Here is a 17,672-nt window from a genome sequence, read left to right as displayed (position 1 = left end):
TCACCCTTCTTCTGTACAAAAGTGTCAAAAGTTTCTGTCAAAGCTTTTTCATTTTATTTACCAGAAGCCCAAGTCTTCGTGATGGTTGAGCACACTCCATGCTTGCCAGGACTCCCGTCACTGCTTTGCTAACTCTTACCCCTGCACACTCCACTCTAGCTAGTTTGCCTCGTTGTTAAACTAGATTTTAAAAAGAAAATACTGAAATGTTGATAAGTCAGTTAAATAATCTACACATAATAAAACATACTTAGTTTTTCTGGATAGAAATGTAGAGCTGTGTGAAGAATTTTCTGCAGTCTTAGAAGCGTGGGTATCTAATAATGGGAACACTTACCAGAATCACAGGAAAAACAGTTTGAGAAATAATGTAATTTATGTGTTTTTTTTCTTTTATATAATTGTGTCTTGATCTCTAAAAGTAGGATCTTTAAAAACAAATACCCCATTCTTAAAATTTGACTGAAGAAACTCAGATTTTTTTGGTTACCCTTATTTCTTAAAATTGCCATATTCTAATAAGTGATTAATAAAGTCAATCATTCCTTTGAGTTAACAAGTCCATAGTAGGTGAACCTGTGGATGATTTAAAATAGGATCAATTCAGCGTGCTCAGAGAGCTGCTGGAGAGTCATACTGAAATCCAGCTTTATAATATTTCCAGTTAGTCATTGCTGATGTCAGCTTGGATATGTACATACTGTGTATCGTTTGGAGCATGTTTTCCTATTACCTCCTTTTAAATACCATTAATGGCACTGTGATCATGGGCAGGTATTGTAAGTTTTCCTTGAATCATGTACAGTTAACTCTTGAACAACATGGCAGTTAGGTGATCCAACCCCCTGTACAGTCAAAAATCCCTAACTTTTGACTCTCTAGAAACTTAACTACTAATAGCCTACTATAGACTGGAAGTTTTATCAATAAAAAGTCAATTAACTTATTTTTTGTGTTACATGTATTATATACTCCCTTTTTAAAACCCTGCATGTGGCATCTAATATATACTGTACTCTTTTAAGGAAGAGAAGAAAAATGTTATTAAGAAAACCTTAAGGAAGAGAAAATAAATTAGCCATTCATTAAGTGAACGTAGATGATCATAAGGTCTTCATCCTCATCATTTTCACATTTAGTTGGTGGGAGAGGAGGAAGAAGTTGAGGGGTTGGTCTTGCTGTCTCATGGGTGGCAGAGGCTGAAGAAAATTCATGTGTCAGCGGACCTGTGCAATTCAAACCCATGTTGTTCAAGAGTCAACTGTACTTTAATGTAAATATTGTCTGATTTTTTAAAATCATAGAACTGGTCAAAGAAAATGCATTTTAGAATTCTAGCAATATATACTTGTAAGGCACATGAGAATCTTTTATAGTTGTATTCATATCATGATAGCCTTAACTCTATATATGTAAAATTGATAGTGCATTTTAAAGGAACATTTGATTTGAAATTATATCAGAAATTAACCTTAATTCACATGTTTAGCAGATATTCTTTTGAACACCACTATATACCCTGAACTGTTCTGTGTGCTGGCAATCTTGTGATGAAGATGACAGACAAGGGTTTTGTTCTTTTAGAACTTAACTTCTGGTGAGGAAAGAGGAAAAAAAAATCAAGTATTAATAAGTCCTATCCAGAAAATTAAGACAAGATGATGTAGCATTGTGTCCAGTGTCTATTAAGTGGGTGATCTTTAGAGAAAGCTTTGTTGAGGAGATATCTTTAAACTGAGAATTGAATACTATAAAGGAGATAACTCGGAAGTTCAGGGGAAAGAGGGTTTTGGCCAAGGGAGCAAACATCAAGTGCAAATGCTCTGAAATAGAAATTAGCCGGGCTTGTTAAAGAACAATAGAAAGCTGGAGTATAGTGGTTAGACCAAAGTTTGAGATGCATCTGGGTTAAGATATCAGATAGAATAAGACAGGAGTTCTCTGAGAATTTGAATTCTTTAGCCAAAGATGGTATTTCAAGTTATAGGTCTGGATGAAATGAACTAGGGAGAACATGTGTATTAGAGAAGAGAATGGGACTCAGGATCAAATCCCAGTATCCTCAAACATTAAGAAATGATTGGGAGAGGGGAGATGCCTACAAAGGATGCTGGGAAGGAGTAGCCACTAAAATAAAAGAAAAACCGGGAGAATGTGACATTACAGAAGTCAAGGAAAGAATGTCAGTTAATTTTGTCAAATGACTTAGAACACATGGGAGAAAAGTTTGAAAATTTGTAGATAGGACAAGCCTAACTGTGCATAAATTAAAGCAAGGAGACTTTTGTGGAATCATAAAGTTTTAATGATCTTAGCGATCACAGAAAAGGGATGAAGTCCATGTCTCTGCCCTCCACTGCCACTGCCTGTGTCCGTATCTTCAGGGCTGCGGACCTTTATAGTAGTCTTTTAAGTGATGTTCTGCAAACATCCTCTGGTAAGTCTGCTCATAGGAGTCAGCCACCTGAACATGACATTCTCCTTTTCACAACCCGTTAATGACTTCTGTTGCTTCTAAGATGATGATCACAATCTTTACCATGGCCTGTGAGGCTCTGCTGTGTGATCTGGCCCTTATGTGCCTCTCCATTCCCACCTGAATGCCTACCACACTGATGACCTTTCAGGGCCTTGAATATGCTAAGCTCTTTCCTGCTTCCAGTCCTTTTTATGTGCTGTCCTCCCTGTCTAGGGAATACCCAGAATACTCAGCCTCCCATATTCTTTGCCTGGTCATCTTTTATGTGTCCTTCAGCTCTCAGTTTAAATACTGCTTTATTTTATTTTAATTAATTAATTTATTTTTATTTTTATTTTCTATTGCATTTTAGGCTTTGGGGTACATGTGAAGAACATGCAAGATTGTTGCATAGGTACACACATGGCAGTGTGATTTGCTGCCTTCCTCCCCTTCACCTATATCTGGCATTTCTCCCTATGCTATCTCTCCCCAACTCCACACCCCCCGTTGTCCCTCTCGTTTCCCCCCAACAGACCCCAGTGTGTAGTGCTCCCCTACCTGTGTCCATGTGTTCTCAATGTTCAACAACCACCTATGAGTGACAACATGTGGTGTTTGATTTTCTGTTCTTATGTCAGTTTGCTGAGAATGATGATATCCAGGTTCATCCATGTCCCTACAAAGGACACGAACTCATCGTTTTTTTGATGGCTGCATAATATTCAATGGTGTATATGTGCCACATTTTCCCTGTCCAGTCTATCATCAGTGGGCATTTGGGTTGGTTCCAGGTCTTTGCTATTGTAAACAGTGCTGCAGTAAACATTCGTGTGTATGTGTCCTTATAGTAGAACGATTTCTAATCCTTTGGATATATATCCAGTAATGGGATTGCTGGGTCAAATGGAATTTCTATTTCTAGGTCCTTGAGGAATCGCCACACTGTCTTCCACAATGGTTGAACTAATTTACACTCCCACGAGCAGTATAAAAGTGTTCCTATTTCTCCACATCTTATCCAGCACATGTTGTCTCCAGATTTTTTAATGATCACCATTCTAACTGGCATGAGATGGTATCTCAGTATAGTTTTGATTTGCATTTCTCTAATGACCAGTAATGCTGAGCATTTTTTTCATATGTTTGTTGGCCTCATGTATGTCTTCTTTTGTAAAGTATCTGTTCATATCCTTTGCCCATTTTTTAATGGGCTTGTTTTTTTTTTTCTTGTAAATTTGTTTGAGTTCTTTGTAAATTCTGGGTATCAGCCCTTTGTCTGATGGGTAAACTGCAAAAATTTTTTCTCATTCTGTTGGTTGCCAATTCACTCTAATGACTGTTTCTTTTGCCATGCAGAAGCTGTCGAGTTTGATTAGGTCCCATTTGTCTATTTTGGCTTTTGTTGCCAATGCCCTTGGTGTTTTGGTCATGAAGTCCTTGCCTACTCATATGTCCTGAATGGTTTTGCCTAGATTTTCTTACAGAGTTTTTATGGTGTTAAGTCTTATGTTTAAATTATTAATCCATCTGGAGTAAATTTTAGTATAAGGTATCAGGAAGGGGTATGGTTTCTGCTTTCTGCACATGGCTAGCCAGTTTTCCCAACACCATTTATTAAACAGGGAATCCTTTCCCCATTGCTTGTTTTTGTCAGGTTTGTCAAATATTGGATGGTTGTAGATATGTTGTGGTGTCTCTGAGGCCTCTGTTCTGTTTCATTGGTCTATATCTCTGTTTTGGTACCAGTACCATGCTGTTTTGATTACTGTAGCCTTGTAGTATAGTTTGAAGTCTGGTAGTGTGATGCCTCCTGCTGTGTTCTTTTTGCTTAGAATTGACTTGGCTATGTGGGGTCTCTTTTGGTTCCATATGAAGTTCATGGTGGTTTTTTCCAGTTCTGTGAAGAAGGTCATTGTTAGCTTGATGGGGATAGCATTGAATCTGTAAATTACTTTGGGCAGTATGGCCATTTTCACGATATTGATTATTCCTAACCATGAACATGGAATGTTTCTTCATCTGTCTGTGTCCTTTCTTATTTTGTTGAGCAGTGGTTTGTAGTTCTCCTTGAAGAGGTCCTTTACATTCCTTGTGAGTTGTATTCCTAGGTATTTTATTCTCTTTGTAGCAATTGTGAATGGCAGTTCGTTCTTGATTTGGCTCTCTTTAAGTCTGTTATTGGTGTATAGGAATGCTTGTGATTTTTGCACATTGATTTTGTATCCTGAGACTTTGCTGAAGTTGTTTATCAGTTTCAGGAGATTTTGGGCTGAGACGATGGGGTCTTCTAGATATACAATCATGTTGTCTACAAATAGAGACAGTTTGACTTCCTCCTTTCCTATTTGAATACCCTTTATTTCTTTTTCTAGCCTGATTGCTCTGGCTAGAACTTCCAGTACTGTATTGAATAGGAGTGGTGAGAGAGGGCATCCTTGTCTAGTACCAGATTTCAAAGGGAATACTTCCAGTTTTTGCCCATTCAGTATGATATTGGCTGTTGGTTTGTCATGAATAACTTTTTATTATTTTGAGATACGTTTTGTCAATACCTAGTTTATGGAGGGTTTTTAGCATAAAGGCTGTTGAATTTTGTCAAAGGCATTCTCTGCGTCAATTGAGATAATCATGTGGTTTTTGTTTTTGGTTCTGTTTATGTGGTGAATTACATTTATAGACTTGTGTATGTTGAACCAGCCTTGCATCCCCGGGATGAATCCTACTTGATCATGGTGGCTAAGCTTTTTGATGTGCTGTTGCAATAGACTTGCCAGTATTTTATTGAAGATTTTTGCATCTATGTTCATCATGGATATTGGCCTGAAGTTTTCTTTTCTTTTTGAGTCTCTGCTGGGTTTTGGTATCAGGATGATGTTGGTCTCATAAAATGATTTGAGAAGGATTCCCTCTTTTTGGATTATTTGGAATAGTTTCAGAAGGAGTGGTACCAGCTCCTCTGTGTATGTCTGGTAGAATTCTGCTGTGAACCCTTCTGGACCTGGACTTTTTTTGTGTGGTAGGCTCTTAATTGCTGCCTCAACTTCAGACCTTGTTATTGGTCTATTCAGGTTTTCGACTTCTTCCTGGTTTAGGCTTGGGAGGAGGCAAGTGTCCAGGAATTTACCCATTTCTTCCAGGTTTACTACTTGGTGTGGATAGAGTTGTTTGTAATAATCTCTGATGATGGTTTGAATTTTTGTGAAATGGGTGGTGATATCCCTTTATCGTTTTTTATTGCATCTATTTGGTTATTCTCTCCTTTCTTTTTTATTAATCTGGCTGGTGGTCTATTTTGTTGATCTTCTCGAAAAACCAGCTGCTGGATTTATTGATTTTTTGAAGGGTTTTTCGTGTCTCTATCTCCTTCAGTTCTGCTCTGATCTTAGTTATTTCTTGTCTTCTGCTAGGTTTTGAGTTTTTTTATCTTGCTCCTCTAGCTCTTTCAATGTTGACAATAGGGTGTCAATTTTAGATCTCTCCTTGCTTCTCATATAGGCACTTAGTGCTATGTATTTTCCTCTAGAGACTGCTTTAAATGTTTCAGAGATTCTGGTATGTTGTGTCTTTGTTCTTGTTGCTTTTGAAGAACATCTTTATTTCTGCCTTCATTTCGTTGTTTATCCAGTCAATATTCAAGAGCCAGTTGTTCAGTTTCCATGAAGGTGTGTGGTTCTGAGTTAGTTTCTGAATTCTGAGTTCTAACTTGATTGCACTGTGGTGCGGTAGACTATTTGTTATGATTTTCGTTCTTTTGCATTTGCTGAGGAGTGATTTACTTCCAATTATGTAGTCAATTTTAGAGTAGTTGTGAAGTGGTGCTGGGAAGAATATATATTCTGTGGATTTGGGGTGGAGAGTTCTGTAAATGTCTATTAGGTTTGCTTGTTCCGGGTCTGAGTTCAAATCCTTGATATCCTTGTTAATTTTCTGTCTGGTTGATCTGTCTTAATATTGACAGAGGAGTGTTAAAGTCTCCCACTATTATTGTGTGGGAGTCTAAGTCTCTTTGTATGTTATTAAGAACTTGCCTTATGTTTATGGGTGCTCCTGTATTGGGTGCATATATATTTAGGATCGTTAGCTCCTCTTGTTGCGTTGATTGTTTTACCATTATGTAATGTCCTTCTTTGTCTCTTTTGATCTTTGTTGCTTTAAAGTCTATTTTATCAGAGATGAGAATTGCAACTCCTGCGTTTTTTTGCTCTTCATTTGCTTGGTAAATATTCCTCCATCCCTTCATTTTGAGCCTTTGTGTATCCTTGCATGTGAGATGGGGTTCCTGAATACAGCACACTGATGGGTTTTGGCTTTTTATTCAGTATGCCAGTCTGTGTCATTTGATTGGGGGATTTAGTCCATTTACATTTAGGGTTAATAATGTTATATGTGATCTTGATACTGCCATTTTGATGCTAGCTGGCTGTTTTGCCCATTAGTTGATGCAGATTCTTCATTGTGTTGATGCTGTTTACCATTTGATATGTTTTTGGAGTGGCTGGTACTGGTTGTTCCTTTCTGTGTGTAGTGCCTCTTTCAGGAACTCTTGTAAAGCAGGCCTCGTGCTGATGAAATCTCTGAGTACTTGCTTGTTCACAAAGGATTTTATTTTTCCTTCACTTATGAAGCTCAGTTTGGCTGGATATGAAATTCTGGATTGAAAGTTCTTTTCTTTAAGGATGTTGAATATTGGCCCCCAGTCTCTTCTGGCTTGTATGCCTTCTGCTGAGAGATCTGCTGTGATTCTGATGGACTTGCCTTTGTGGGTAACCTGCCTTTTCTCTCTGGCTGCCCTTAGCATTTTCTCTTTCATTTCAACCCTGGTGAATTTGATGATTATGTGCCTTGGGGTTGCTGTTCTTGAGGAATATCTTTGTGGTGTTCTCTGTGTTTCCTGGAGTTGAATATTGTCCTGCCTTGCTAAGTTGGGGAAGTTTTCCTGGATAATATTCTGAAGAGTATTTTCCAGCTTGGATTCATTCTTTTCATCACATTCAGGTACACCTATCAAATGTAGATTAGGTCTTTTTGCATAGTCCCATATTTCTTAGAGACTTTGTTCATTTCTTTTTACCCTTTTTTCTCTAATCTTGCCTTTTCGTTTTATTTCATTGAGTTGATCTTCAATCTCTGGTATCCTTTCTTCTGCGTGGTCAATTCTGCTGTTGAAACTTGTGCATGCTTCGCAAAGTTCTCATGTTGTGTTTTTCAGCTCCATCAATTCACTTATATTCCTCTCTAAGTTGTCCATTCTCGTTAGCATTTCGTCAAATTTTTTTTCAAGGTTCTTAGTTTCTTTGCATTGGGTTAGAACATGTTCTTTTAGCCCACAGAAGTTTCTTCATATCCACCTTCTGAAGCCTGATTCTGTCATTTCATCACACTCATTCTTCATCCAGCCTTGTTCCCTTGCTGGTGAGGAGTTGTGATCCCTTGTAGGAGGAGAGGTGTTCTGGTTTCAGGTGTTTTCCTCCTTTTTTGTGCTGGTTTCTTCCCATCTTTGTGGATTTATCCACCTGTTGTCTTTGTAGTTGCTGACTTTCAGATTGGGTCTCTTGAGTGGACGTCCAGTTTGTTGATGATGAAGTTATTTCTGTTTCTTAGTTTTCCTTGTAACAGTCTTGCCCCTCTGCTGTAGGATTGCTGAGGTCCACTCCAGGCCCTGCTTGCCTGGTGATCACCTGCAGCAGCTGCAGAACAGTAAGGGTTGCTACCAGTTTCTTCTTCTGCTATCTTTGTTCCCGAAGGATACCCACCAAATGTCAGTCTGATCTCTTCTTTATGAGGTGACTCTTTGGATATACAGGGGTCAGGGAGCTCCTTGAGGAGACAGTCTGTCCTTTATAGGAGCTTAAGTGCTGAGCTGTAAGCTCCATTGTTCATTCAGAGCTTCTGGGCAGGTACATTTAAGTCTGCTGCAGCAGAACTCATAAACCCCCTTTTTTCCCCAGTTATTCTGTCCCAGAAAGTTAGGGGTTTATTTATGAGTTTCTCTTGTGCTGCTGCCTTTTTTTCAGGGCTGCTCTGCCCAGCAAGGAGGCAGCCTAGTTACTGTAAGCCTGCAGAGGCTTTGCTGAGCTGCTATGGGCTCCGCCCAGTTGCCGTGTGAACTTCCCTGCAGTCCTGTTTATATGGTTGTAGTTAGAAGTGCCTCGGCAGTGGTGGCCTACCTCTGTAATGGCGGACTCTCTCTGTAATGGCGGGTTGCCTCGGCAACGGCAGGCTGCCTCAGCAATGGCGGACCTACCTCCGTAGTGGTGGAGTGCCTCGGTAATGGCAGACACCCTGCCCCCACAGAGCTGGACCGTCCTGGGTTCAGCTGTGCTTGCTGTGAAACTCTCAACCCAGAACGTTTCCAATTGCTGTTTTTTGGTGGGGGTGGGACTAGCCGAGCCTGATCTCCTGGCTCCCTGCTCAGAGCCTTTTTTTTTTAGTTTAACCATCAACTCTCTCCCAGGTGTTCCAGTCGCCTATTGAAAAGGCCCCAGGATCTGTGTGATTTCCCGTGTGGTGACCCACTGTGCCGGCTGAAACAGCAGTGCTGAGATTTGTGATGCTTTTTTGCCCAGGAGTCTCCTGGCCTGGCTCCCTGTTTCAGTCCCCTTTTTAATCAGATGAATTGGCGACTCTGCCTTCCTGGAGCTCCCATCTCCAGCTAAGAGGGCACCCCAATCAGTGTATTTTTTATGAAGAACTGCCATGCCAGGGTGCCAGCAAAATAGCTGCACTGGTGACCCGTGGGGCTTCTCCGCCTGGGAATTTCCTGGTCTATGGGCAATAAAAATCCATCTGGAAATGCGGCGTCCACTCACCCTCTGCACTTTCACTGGGTGCTTCAATCCTGAGCTGCTCCTAATCGGCCATCTTGGATCTTCCTCGCAAAGGAATATACATACTGCTTTTTTAAGGAAACCTGTGATCTCCCAGGCAAGGCAAGTCTCTTTATTAAATACTTTCATGGTGCCCTCTGCTTCTTTCTTTTAGTGCTTATCGTAATTATAGTTAAAACGATAATTTATACCCTTACTTAATGTTGTCTTCTTTTCTAGAGAATCAGCTCTGTGATTAGGAAATAATATTTTTTTATTTCTGTCTCCTCCTCTGCCCCAACTCTATACCCAGTTATTCACACAGTAGCTGCATTCAATAAATAGTTGTTGTTTGAGTGAATCTTGTAACTGTTTCATAGTTGTACAGGCAGTTAATGGCATATCGTTATTATCTATTAGTGTGTTGAAGACTGATTTTGTTTTTAAGTCTGAGAATGGTTGGAAAGCTGTTGAGTTTCCTTAGAGGGAAATTTGGCTCCTTAATGAATCTGTATCTGGACAGGATCAGATGTATAGTTACTGGTTCTTATGAAACATATTAAAATAAATGTAATTAGATTGAATTAAGAATAGTACCTTGATACAACTACAGGATGGCTACCCTTCCCTAAAAGAGACACATGAATGCCCACAAAATAAAAATAAAAATGGCCACAAAAATCTTATTTTCTAGATTATTGAGTATTTTTTCATTGTGTTAGTCACATCTCCCTAAGCTGCTTACATTCAGTTATCCTAAGAGTTAAATGTTTCATAATTCTATACTGGTAAGGATTCTATGGAGTTTAAGAAAATATATCTTGGATTTAAAAAGCTGTTTTTTCACATTTTTTTAATATACCACATCTGATTAAGATTATCCTGATAAAAAGAACAGAAAATAACTTCAGGATGTTAGGCAGTTTTTTTGTTTGTTTGGTTTTTTTTTTTTTGGTGCAGTCTGTTCTGCTTCTGTTAATAAAGCCAAATTTGAGTTGATGAAACAGATGGTCACTGTGTGGATCTCCCACTAGAAGGCATTTTCCACCGCCTCTGCTACACATGGCAGGATTTTATTTCGGGTGTTGTGAGACTCAAATGCAATTACTTTCAGGATTTTTAATATTACGGTTCATTGAGCACTTTGGCTGGTAAGATTTATCTCTTTATAAATGTGGTAAATTAAATTTTTTTTAGGCTTAAGAGCATTTTAAGTTTCTGTTTAAGCTTAAAATAAAGCCTTATTTGCTACAGAGCCTTTTCTCCCCTACAAGACATATCTGATTAAATCTTTAGCTCAAGAATTGGTTTTCTCTGGTGTGCTTACTAGGAGATGTTTGTTGAAATTCTGTTCGTTTATGTTCGTAAAGTTTGTATTAGAACACTTAAAAAAATAATACTTGGTTATTTTCTAAAATTTGCAAGTAATTTAAGGTATTCTGTTTTTTTCAATAAACAGGTAATATAACTTTTTTTGAGTTCTCTTGTGCAACATGGTGAATATTGTTAGTAATAGAATATTGTATATTTTAAAATTGCTAAGAGTAAATTTCAAGTGTTTTCATCATAAAAAATGTTAAGTATTTGAGGTGATGGATATAATTATCGTGTTATATTCCTGAATCACTTCATACTCTGTAAATTTATACAATTATAAATTGTCAATTTATAATAAACAATGCAGCATTTTCTTTGAGAGAAGATAATGCCTTTGAGTGAAAAACTGGGTTTTGCAAGGGCCAGGATGAGAAAATTTCTTGATGAGGACTATTTTGGCAGGGAAGGTAGGAGAGAGCTACAGAGTGTACCCAGAAGCTTTTTCTCCTCTTTAGTGTGCTTCTCTGTTCCTAGATTCAGTGCTTCAGTTATTTAAGGATTAACTTGTCAACCTTTTTGTCCCTTCAAAGTGGAAATATCTTTACTGTTTTCTAGCATAATATGGTCTTAGTATAAAGAACATGCAGAGAAAATGAAATTCTTCTACCAAATAGCTCAGCCCCCAGTTAAAAACGGTCATTGTTTTCTCTTAAGTACATACCCTGACTTTTTGATGCCTATGTAAACCACACAGAAATGTGTGTGCATTCACACATGTTCAGATAAGATCATGTGCTTAACCCGATTTCTTAATGTATCATAGATTGCCATGTTAAGCTTAGGCCATTGATTTGACACCTTTCTTCTTTTCTAATATAAGTATTTAAAGCTATGAATTTCCCATGTATTTTATCATTGTTTTTGTTGTACTTGCTTTTGGCTTCTTGGTCATGAAGTCTTTCCCTAAGCCAATGTCCAGAAGGGTTTTTCTGATATCATCTTCTAACATTTTCATGGTTTCAGGTCTTAGATTTAAGTCCTTGATCTATCTTGAGTTGATTTTTGTATAAGGTGAGAGATGAGGATCCAGTTTCATGCTTCTACTTGTGGCTTGTCAATTTTCCCTGCACCATTGTTGAATAGGGCGTCCTTTCTCCACCACGTTTTCATTTTCTTGGTTGCAGATCAGTTGGGTCTAAGTATTTGGCTTTATTTCTATGTTGTCTATTTTGTTCCGTCAGTCTGTGTGTCTATTTTTATACTAGTACCATGCTGTTTTGATGACTATGGCCTTATAGTATAGTTTGAAATCAGGTAATATAATGCCTTGAGATTTGTTGTTTTTGCTTAGTTTTGCTTTGGCCATGTGGGCTCTTTTTTGGTTCCATATGAATTTTAGGACTGTTTTTTCTAGTTCTGTGAAGAATGATGGTGGCATTTTGATGGGAATTGCATTGAATTTGTAGATTGCTTTTGGCAGTGTGGTCATTTTCACAGTGTTGATTGTACTCATCCAGGAGCATGGGATGCATTCCCACTTGTTTGCATGGTCTTTGATTTCTTTTAGCAGTGTTTTGTAGTTTTTCTTGTAGAGGACTTTCACCTCCTTGGTTGGATATATTCCTAAGTATTTTATTTTTTTTTGCTGCTATTGTAAAAGGTGTTGAGTTATTGATTCCATTCTCAGCTTGGTCACTGTTGTTGTATAGCTACTGATTTGTGCACATTAGTTTTTATCCTGAAACTTTGCTGAATTCATTGTTCAGTTCTAGAAGCTTTTTGGAGGAGTCTTTAACAGCAACAGTTTGACTTCCTCTTTACCGATTTGGATGCCCTTTATTTCTTGCTGTTGTCTGATTGCTCTGGCTAGGACTTTCAGTACTATGTTGAATAGAAGTAATGAGAGGCTGGGCATGGTGGCTCATGAGTGTAATCCCAACACTTTGGGAGGCCGGGGCGGGTGGATCACAAGGTCAGGAGTTCAGACCTGTCTGGCCGAGATGGTGAAACCCCATCTCTACTAAAAATACAAAAATTAGCTGGGTGCAGTGGTAGGTGCCTGTAATCCCAGCTACCTCAGGAGGCTGAGGCAGGACAATCTCTTGAACCTGAGAGGCAGAGGTTGCAGTGAGCTGAGATTGTGCCACTGTACTCTAGCCTGAGTGACAGAGCAAGACTCTTGCCTCAAAAAAAAAAAAAAAAAAAAGTGGTGAGAGGGACATCTTTGTCTTGTTCCAGTTCTCAGAGAGAATGCTTTCAACTTTTCCCCATTCACTGTTATGTTGGCTGTGGGCTTGTCATAGATGGCTTTTACTATCTTAAGATATGTCCCTTCTATGCTGATTACATTGAGGGTTTTAATCATAAAGCGATGCTGGATTTTTTCAAGTGCTTTTCCTGCATCTATTGAGACGATCATGTGATTTTTGTTTTTAATTCTGTTTCTGTGGTGTATCACATTTACAGACTTGAAAATGTTAAACCATCCCTGCATCCCTGGTATGAAACTTACTTGATCATGGTAGATAATCTTTTTGATATGCTGTTGGATTTGGTTAGCTAGCATTTTGTTAAGGATTTTTTATCTCTATTCATCAGGGATATTGATCTGTAATTTCCTTTTTTTTTTCTTTGTCATCTTTTTTCCTGGAGTTTCTACACAGTAAATGAAATAGCAGAGTAGAAAGACAATTCACAGAGTGGGAGAAAATCTTCCCAATCTATATATCTGACAAAGGACTAATATCCAGAATCTACAAGGAACTCAAACAAATTAGCAAGGAAAAAACCAAACTATCCTGTCAAAAAATGGACTAAGGACATGAATAGACAATTCTCAAGAGAAGATATACAAATGGCCAACAAACATGTGAAAAAAGCTTAACATCACTAATGATCAGGGAAATGCAAACCAGAACCACAATGCAATATTGCTTTACTCCTGTAAGAATGGCATAATGAAAAAAATAAAAAAAGAATAGATGTTGGTGGGGATGTGGTGTAAAGGGACCACTTTTACACTGCTGTTGGGAATGTAAACTAGTACAACCACTATGGAAAACAGTGTGGAAATTTTTTAAAGAACAAAAGTAGAACTACATGTGATCCAGTTATCCACTACTGGATGTCTACCGAGAGGAAAAGAAGTCATTATATGAAAAAGATACTTGTACATGCGTGCTTATAGCAGCACAATTTGCAGCTGTGAAAATATAGAAGCAGCCCAAATGCCCATCAGTCAATGAGTGGATAAAGCAATTGTGGTATGTATATTCCATGGAATGCTATTCAGCCATAAAAAGGAATGAAATAATGACATTTACAGCAACCAGGATGAGATCGGAGACCATTATTCTAAGTGAAGTAACTCAGGAATAGAAAACCAAACATTGTATGTTCTCATTCATAAGTGGGAGCGAAGCTATGAGGATGCAAAGGCATAACAGTGATACAGTGGACTTTGGGGGCTGTGGGGGAAAGGTGGGAGGGGAGCGAGGGATAAAAGACTACAAATTGTGTACAATGTATACTGCTTGGGTGATGGGTGCACCAAAATCTCACAAAGCACCGCTAAAGAACTTACTCATGTAACCAGATACCACCAGTTCCCCCAAACCTATGGAAGTTAAATACATAAATAACACAAAACACTAGACAAAAATAAAAGAAAAGCTAGGAATTTCCCCCATGCACTGAGGTAACTGTAACTCCCCAATTTTGATCTGTTTTACTTTCATTTTCATTCATATTTTCAACATATTTTAAAATTTCTCCTGTAATTTAGAAGTTTTTAGTTTTCAAATATTTGAGAATTTTCTAGATATCTTTCTGTTATCAGTTGCTAATTTAATTTTGTTGTGGTTTTACAGTTATGGTTGAAAGAGGGACTGCCTCGTTTGAGGGGGAGATTGGGAATGGGAGAAGGGCTAGAGTATCATCTGCTTGTGGGGCTCTTTGTATTTTCCTTGTGACTTCTGAGGGTCTTGTAGGTACCTCTAGAATTTCTGTGTTACATAGTGTGAAACCACTGCCATAGAATATGCTGTAAATTCGATTATGTGAAAATGATAACCACTTAGCAATGATGCTAGTTGATTTCCTCCAAGTGTCTTCTTCAACATAGCATGAAGATTATTATTTTATTGATTATAAAGCACTGTAAAGCAGATAGTTTCTGTTAAAGAAAACACAATAATTTAGCCTTTAATTAAATTATTAGAACTAAGTATAATGATTAAGTCCATGCCCATTATTATACTTGTAAATATTTCAAGTGGGCATAGAGGTGGTTCCTGACAGCTACCTGTATGCTTTCTCATCATTTAGAATAGAGTAGAGTAGAATGGTTTTTGCCTTTTTTTTTTTGAGACGGAGTTTTGCTCTTGTGACCCAGTCTGGAGTGCAATGGCGCAATCTCGGCTCTCCGCAACCTCCGCCTCCTGGGTTCAGGCAATTCTCCTGCCTCAGCCTCCCGAATAGCTGGGATTACAGGCACGCACCACCATGCCCAGCTAATTTTTTGTATTTTTAGTAGAGACGGGGTCTCACCATGTTGACCAAGATGGTCTTGATCTCTTGACCTCATGATCCACCCGCCTCGGCCTCCCAAAGTGCTGGGATTACAGGCTTGAGCCACCGCGCCTGGCCGGTTTTTGCCTTTTTAAAGGGTTGTAAGATTAAAAAAAGAAGAATCTGTGTTACAGATCTGTGTAGCCCACAAAGCCTAACTTATTTACCATCTGGCCCTTGGCAGAAAAGTTTGCTGATTCTTACTTTAGAGCCAGAAACAATTCATATTCATGAGGTGAAGGGTGAAGGGTTTCACTGTTATAGACCACTTCAAAAAGGAAAGGATGATAATAACAGTCACTGAAAAGATAGCATGGATCTTTCTAATCCTTTCTTAACTAACTTATCCAAAGGTCTAGCATCAGTCTTTCTCTGCAGTGACCAATTTATGTCTAAATGGGGACAGTCTGCATTTGGAAAACATTATCACACAGAAAAGATTGATAGTGAACAGACTGTTCATTTATTTTTCAAGAATAATATTCTTTAAGGTAATAAATGTAATTTTAAGATGTTTTGTATTATGTATGTCACATACTAGTTTTTAGATATAGCTTAATTTTTAAAACTTATTCAAACCACTTAAATTTTGAATTGTGTATTAACTTTTCAAAATTAATTGTATTAATTTTAAATTGTATATACAAATTAACTTTATATTGACCTATATATTTTTCAGGATGATTGTCTTTTGAAAGTGTGGTATCCTATGACTGGTTGGAAGTCTTCAATTATACCTCAGGATCATCATGAATTGAAAAGGAGACAGTCTTCTACTCAATTTTCCTTTGTTTACTTGGCACATCCCCGAGCTGTGACAGGTTTTTCATGGCGTAAAACTAGCAAGTATATGCCAAGGTTAGATAAATGAATCATACAACTTTAGTTTCTATCCTTATATGTTTATAAAAATAATGAAAATAAAGTCCTTTTAGTTTATTTACATGGTGGCGATTAATAGCATGGGCTCTGCCATCAGTCTGCCTGAAATCAAATCCTACTGTTAACTTCATGAGTTTTTAACTCAATTTCTTAACCTGTCTATGCCTCAGTTTTTCTTTCTGTAGAAGGAGGGTAGTAACAGTACCTACCTCAGAGAGTTATTGTGAAACTAAAATGTAGTTTTTGGGTGCAGAGGGCTTAGTACAGGCCTTTGCTCATACTTTGTGTCCAGGCAATGAAGTTGTTAGTAGTAGCTGTGATACTAGCAGATGCTAGCAAGAAAATATTTGCAAGTAACAGGAAAGCACACATTGAAGAGAAATATATCGGTAAAAAACTGTCAATAAAATATATGGTGTTAAAGCATATACTATACTGTGAAAAAAGTGGACACGTTGTGTTTTTTGTTGTTGTTTAAATCTGAAGGCTGTCAACAGAAGCTTCTCAAAGGATTTTTTATTGCACATTTTTTTCCTCATCGTTGTGGCACCTCTTAAAGGTATTTAGAAGATTAAATAAACTGCAAAACAGCTTATACAAATGATTCCTATATTATATACAAGTCTAAGAAAGCTGCTGGGTACTCAGAAGCTTGCTTAGAAATCTAGTTGGTTCTTGAGGGAGGGTTATTTCACCTACTAAATATATCTGAGAATTGTGTATGCTTGTTAGGAAAGACAGCACACATTGTAGAGATGCTCAGCAAATGATAACATGGGAAATATATATATTTTTGAATCTAAATTAAAAAGTCTATTCTTCTTAAGTCATCTGTATCAGTTTGCAAAATACTTTTGACTCAGATTCTATGTGAACATTCTTTTAACCGGAGATGGGTTTTTTTGGTTATTTTGTAGCAAACAGGTAAGTTACTTAGTTGCTCCATGCCATGCTATTTTTGCTTATTTTAACTTAACAAAAATGGAGTTATAGTTTGAAATGATATTCCCCTTACAGTTGTATGATGAAGATGATTGTTTGTAACTGTTTGGATTATAGGAAGGATGATGTAAAGTGATGAAACTACTGCCATAAGCCAGATAGTTTAATTACATTTAATGATCTTTTATTATGGTCATTCTGTAATTTGCAATGATTAGGTTTTCTTTTGCTGTTTAGTTTGTATGTTTTGTTTAGGAGATACTAGTAATCCTCTAGAGCCTGCGTGTATAATCTGGCAATAATTTCAATTTCTTTTTTCAAAACCATTTCCCTCTTCTATGATGTTCACAATAGTGCTATATATGATTTCAAACTCTTTGACTGAGTCCCTTTTTCCATATTGTTTTGCGCTGTTATCTTTATGCATGAAGAACCAAATATTAACAGCCTTTAATTGATGGCATTGATATTCACATTAACCTTTATTTCTTTTTGTTGTTAGAGGTTCTGTCTGTAATGTGTTATTAACTTCATGTTATGATGGTGTGTGCCGGCTCTGGGCAGAAACTTTATTACCAGAAGACTGTCTTTTGGGTGAGCAGATTTGTGAGACTACCACTTCTAGCATTGCCAGCAACCTTTCTCATGCTGGAAGACACAAAGACAGAATACAGCATGCTCTTGAGGTATTATAT

General features: G+C 37.7%; 1 protein-coding gene across 9 annotated transcripts in view; it reads left to right on the top strand.

The window, feature by feature from the left end:
- The window catches only part of DMXL2 (Dmx like 2), a 179,537-nt gene that overhangs the window by 48,624 nt on the left and 113,241 nt on the right, over nucleotides 1-17,672 (top strand). For all 9 annotated transcript variants that reach the window (XM_078334244.1, XM_035259655.3, XM_035259654.3 and 6 more), the window contains 2 exons: nucleotides 15,833-16,011; nucleotides 17,480-17,663. In XM_078334244.1, coding sequence (XP_078190370.1) covers nucleotides 15,833-16,011; nucleotides 17,480-17,663 — 363 coding nt within the window. The remainder of the gene's footprint in view (nucleotides 1-15,832; nucleotides 16,012-17,479; nucleotides 17,664-17,672) is intronic.

Source organism: Callithrix jacchus, chromosome 8, assembly GCF_049354715.1.
Source record: "Callithrix jacchus isolate 240 chromosome 8, calJac240_pri, whole genome shotgun sequence".
Lineage (NCBI taxonomy): Eukaryota > Metazoa > Chordata > Mammalia > Primates > Cebidae > Callithrix > Callithrix jacchus.
Note: the sequence above shows the minus strand (reverse complement) of the source record. Positions and strands in the feature narration are given on the sequence as shown.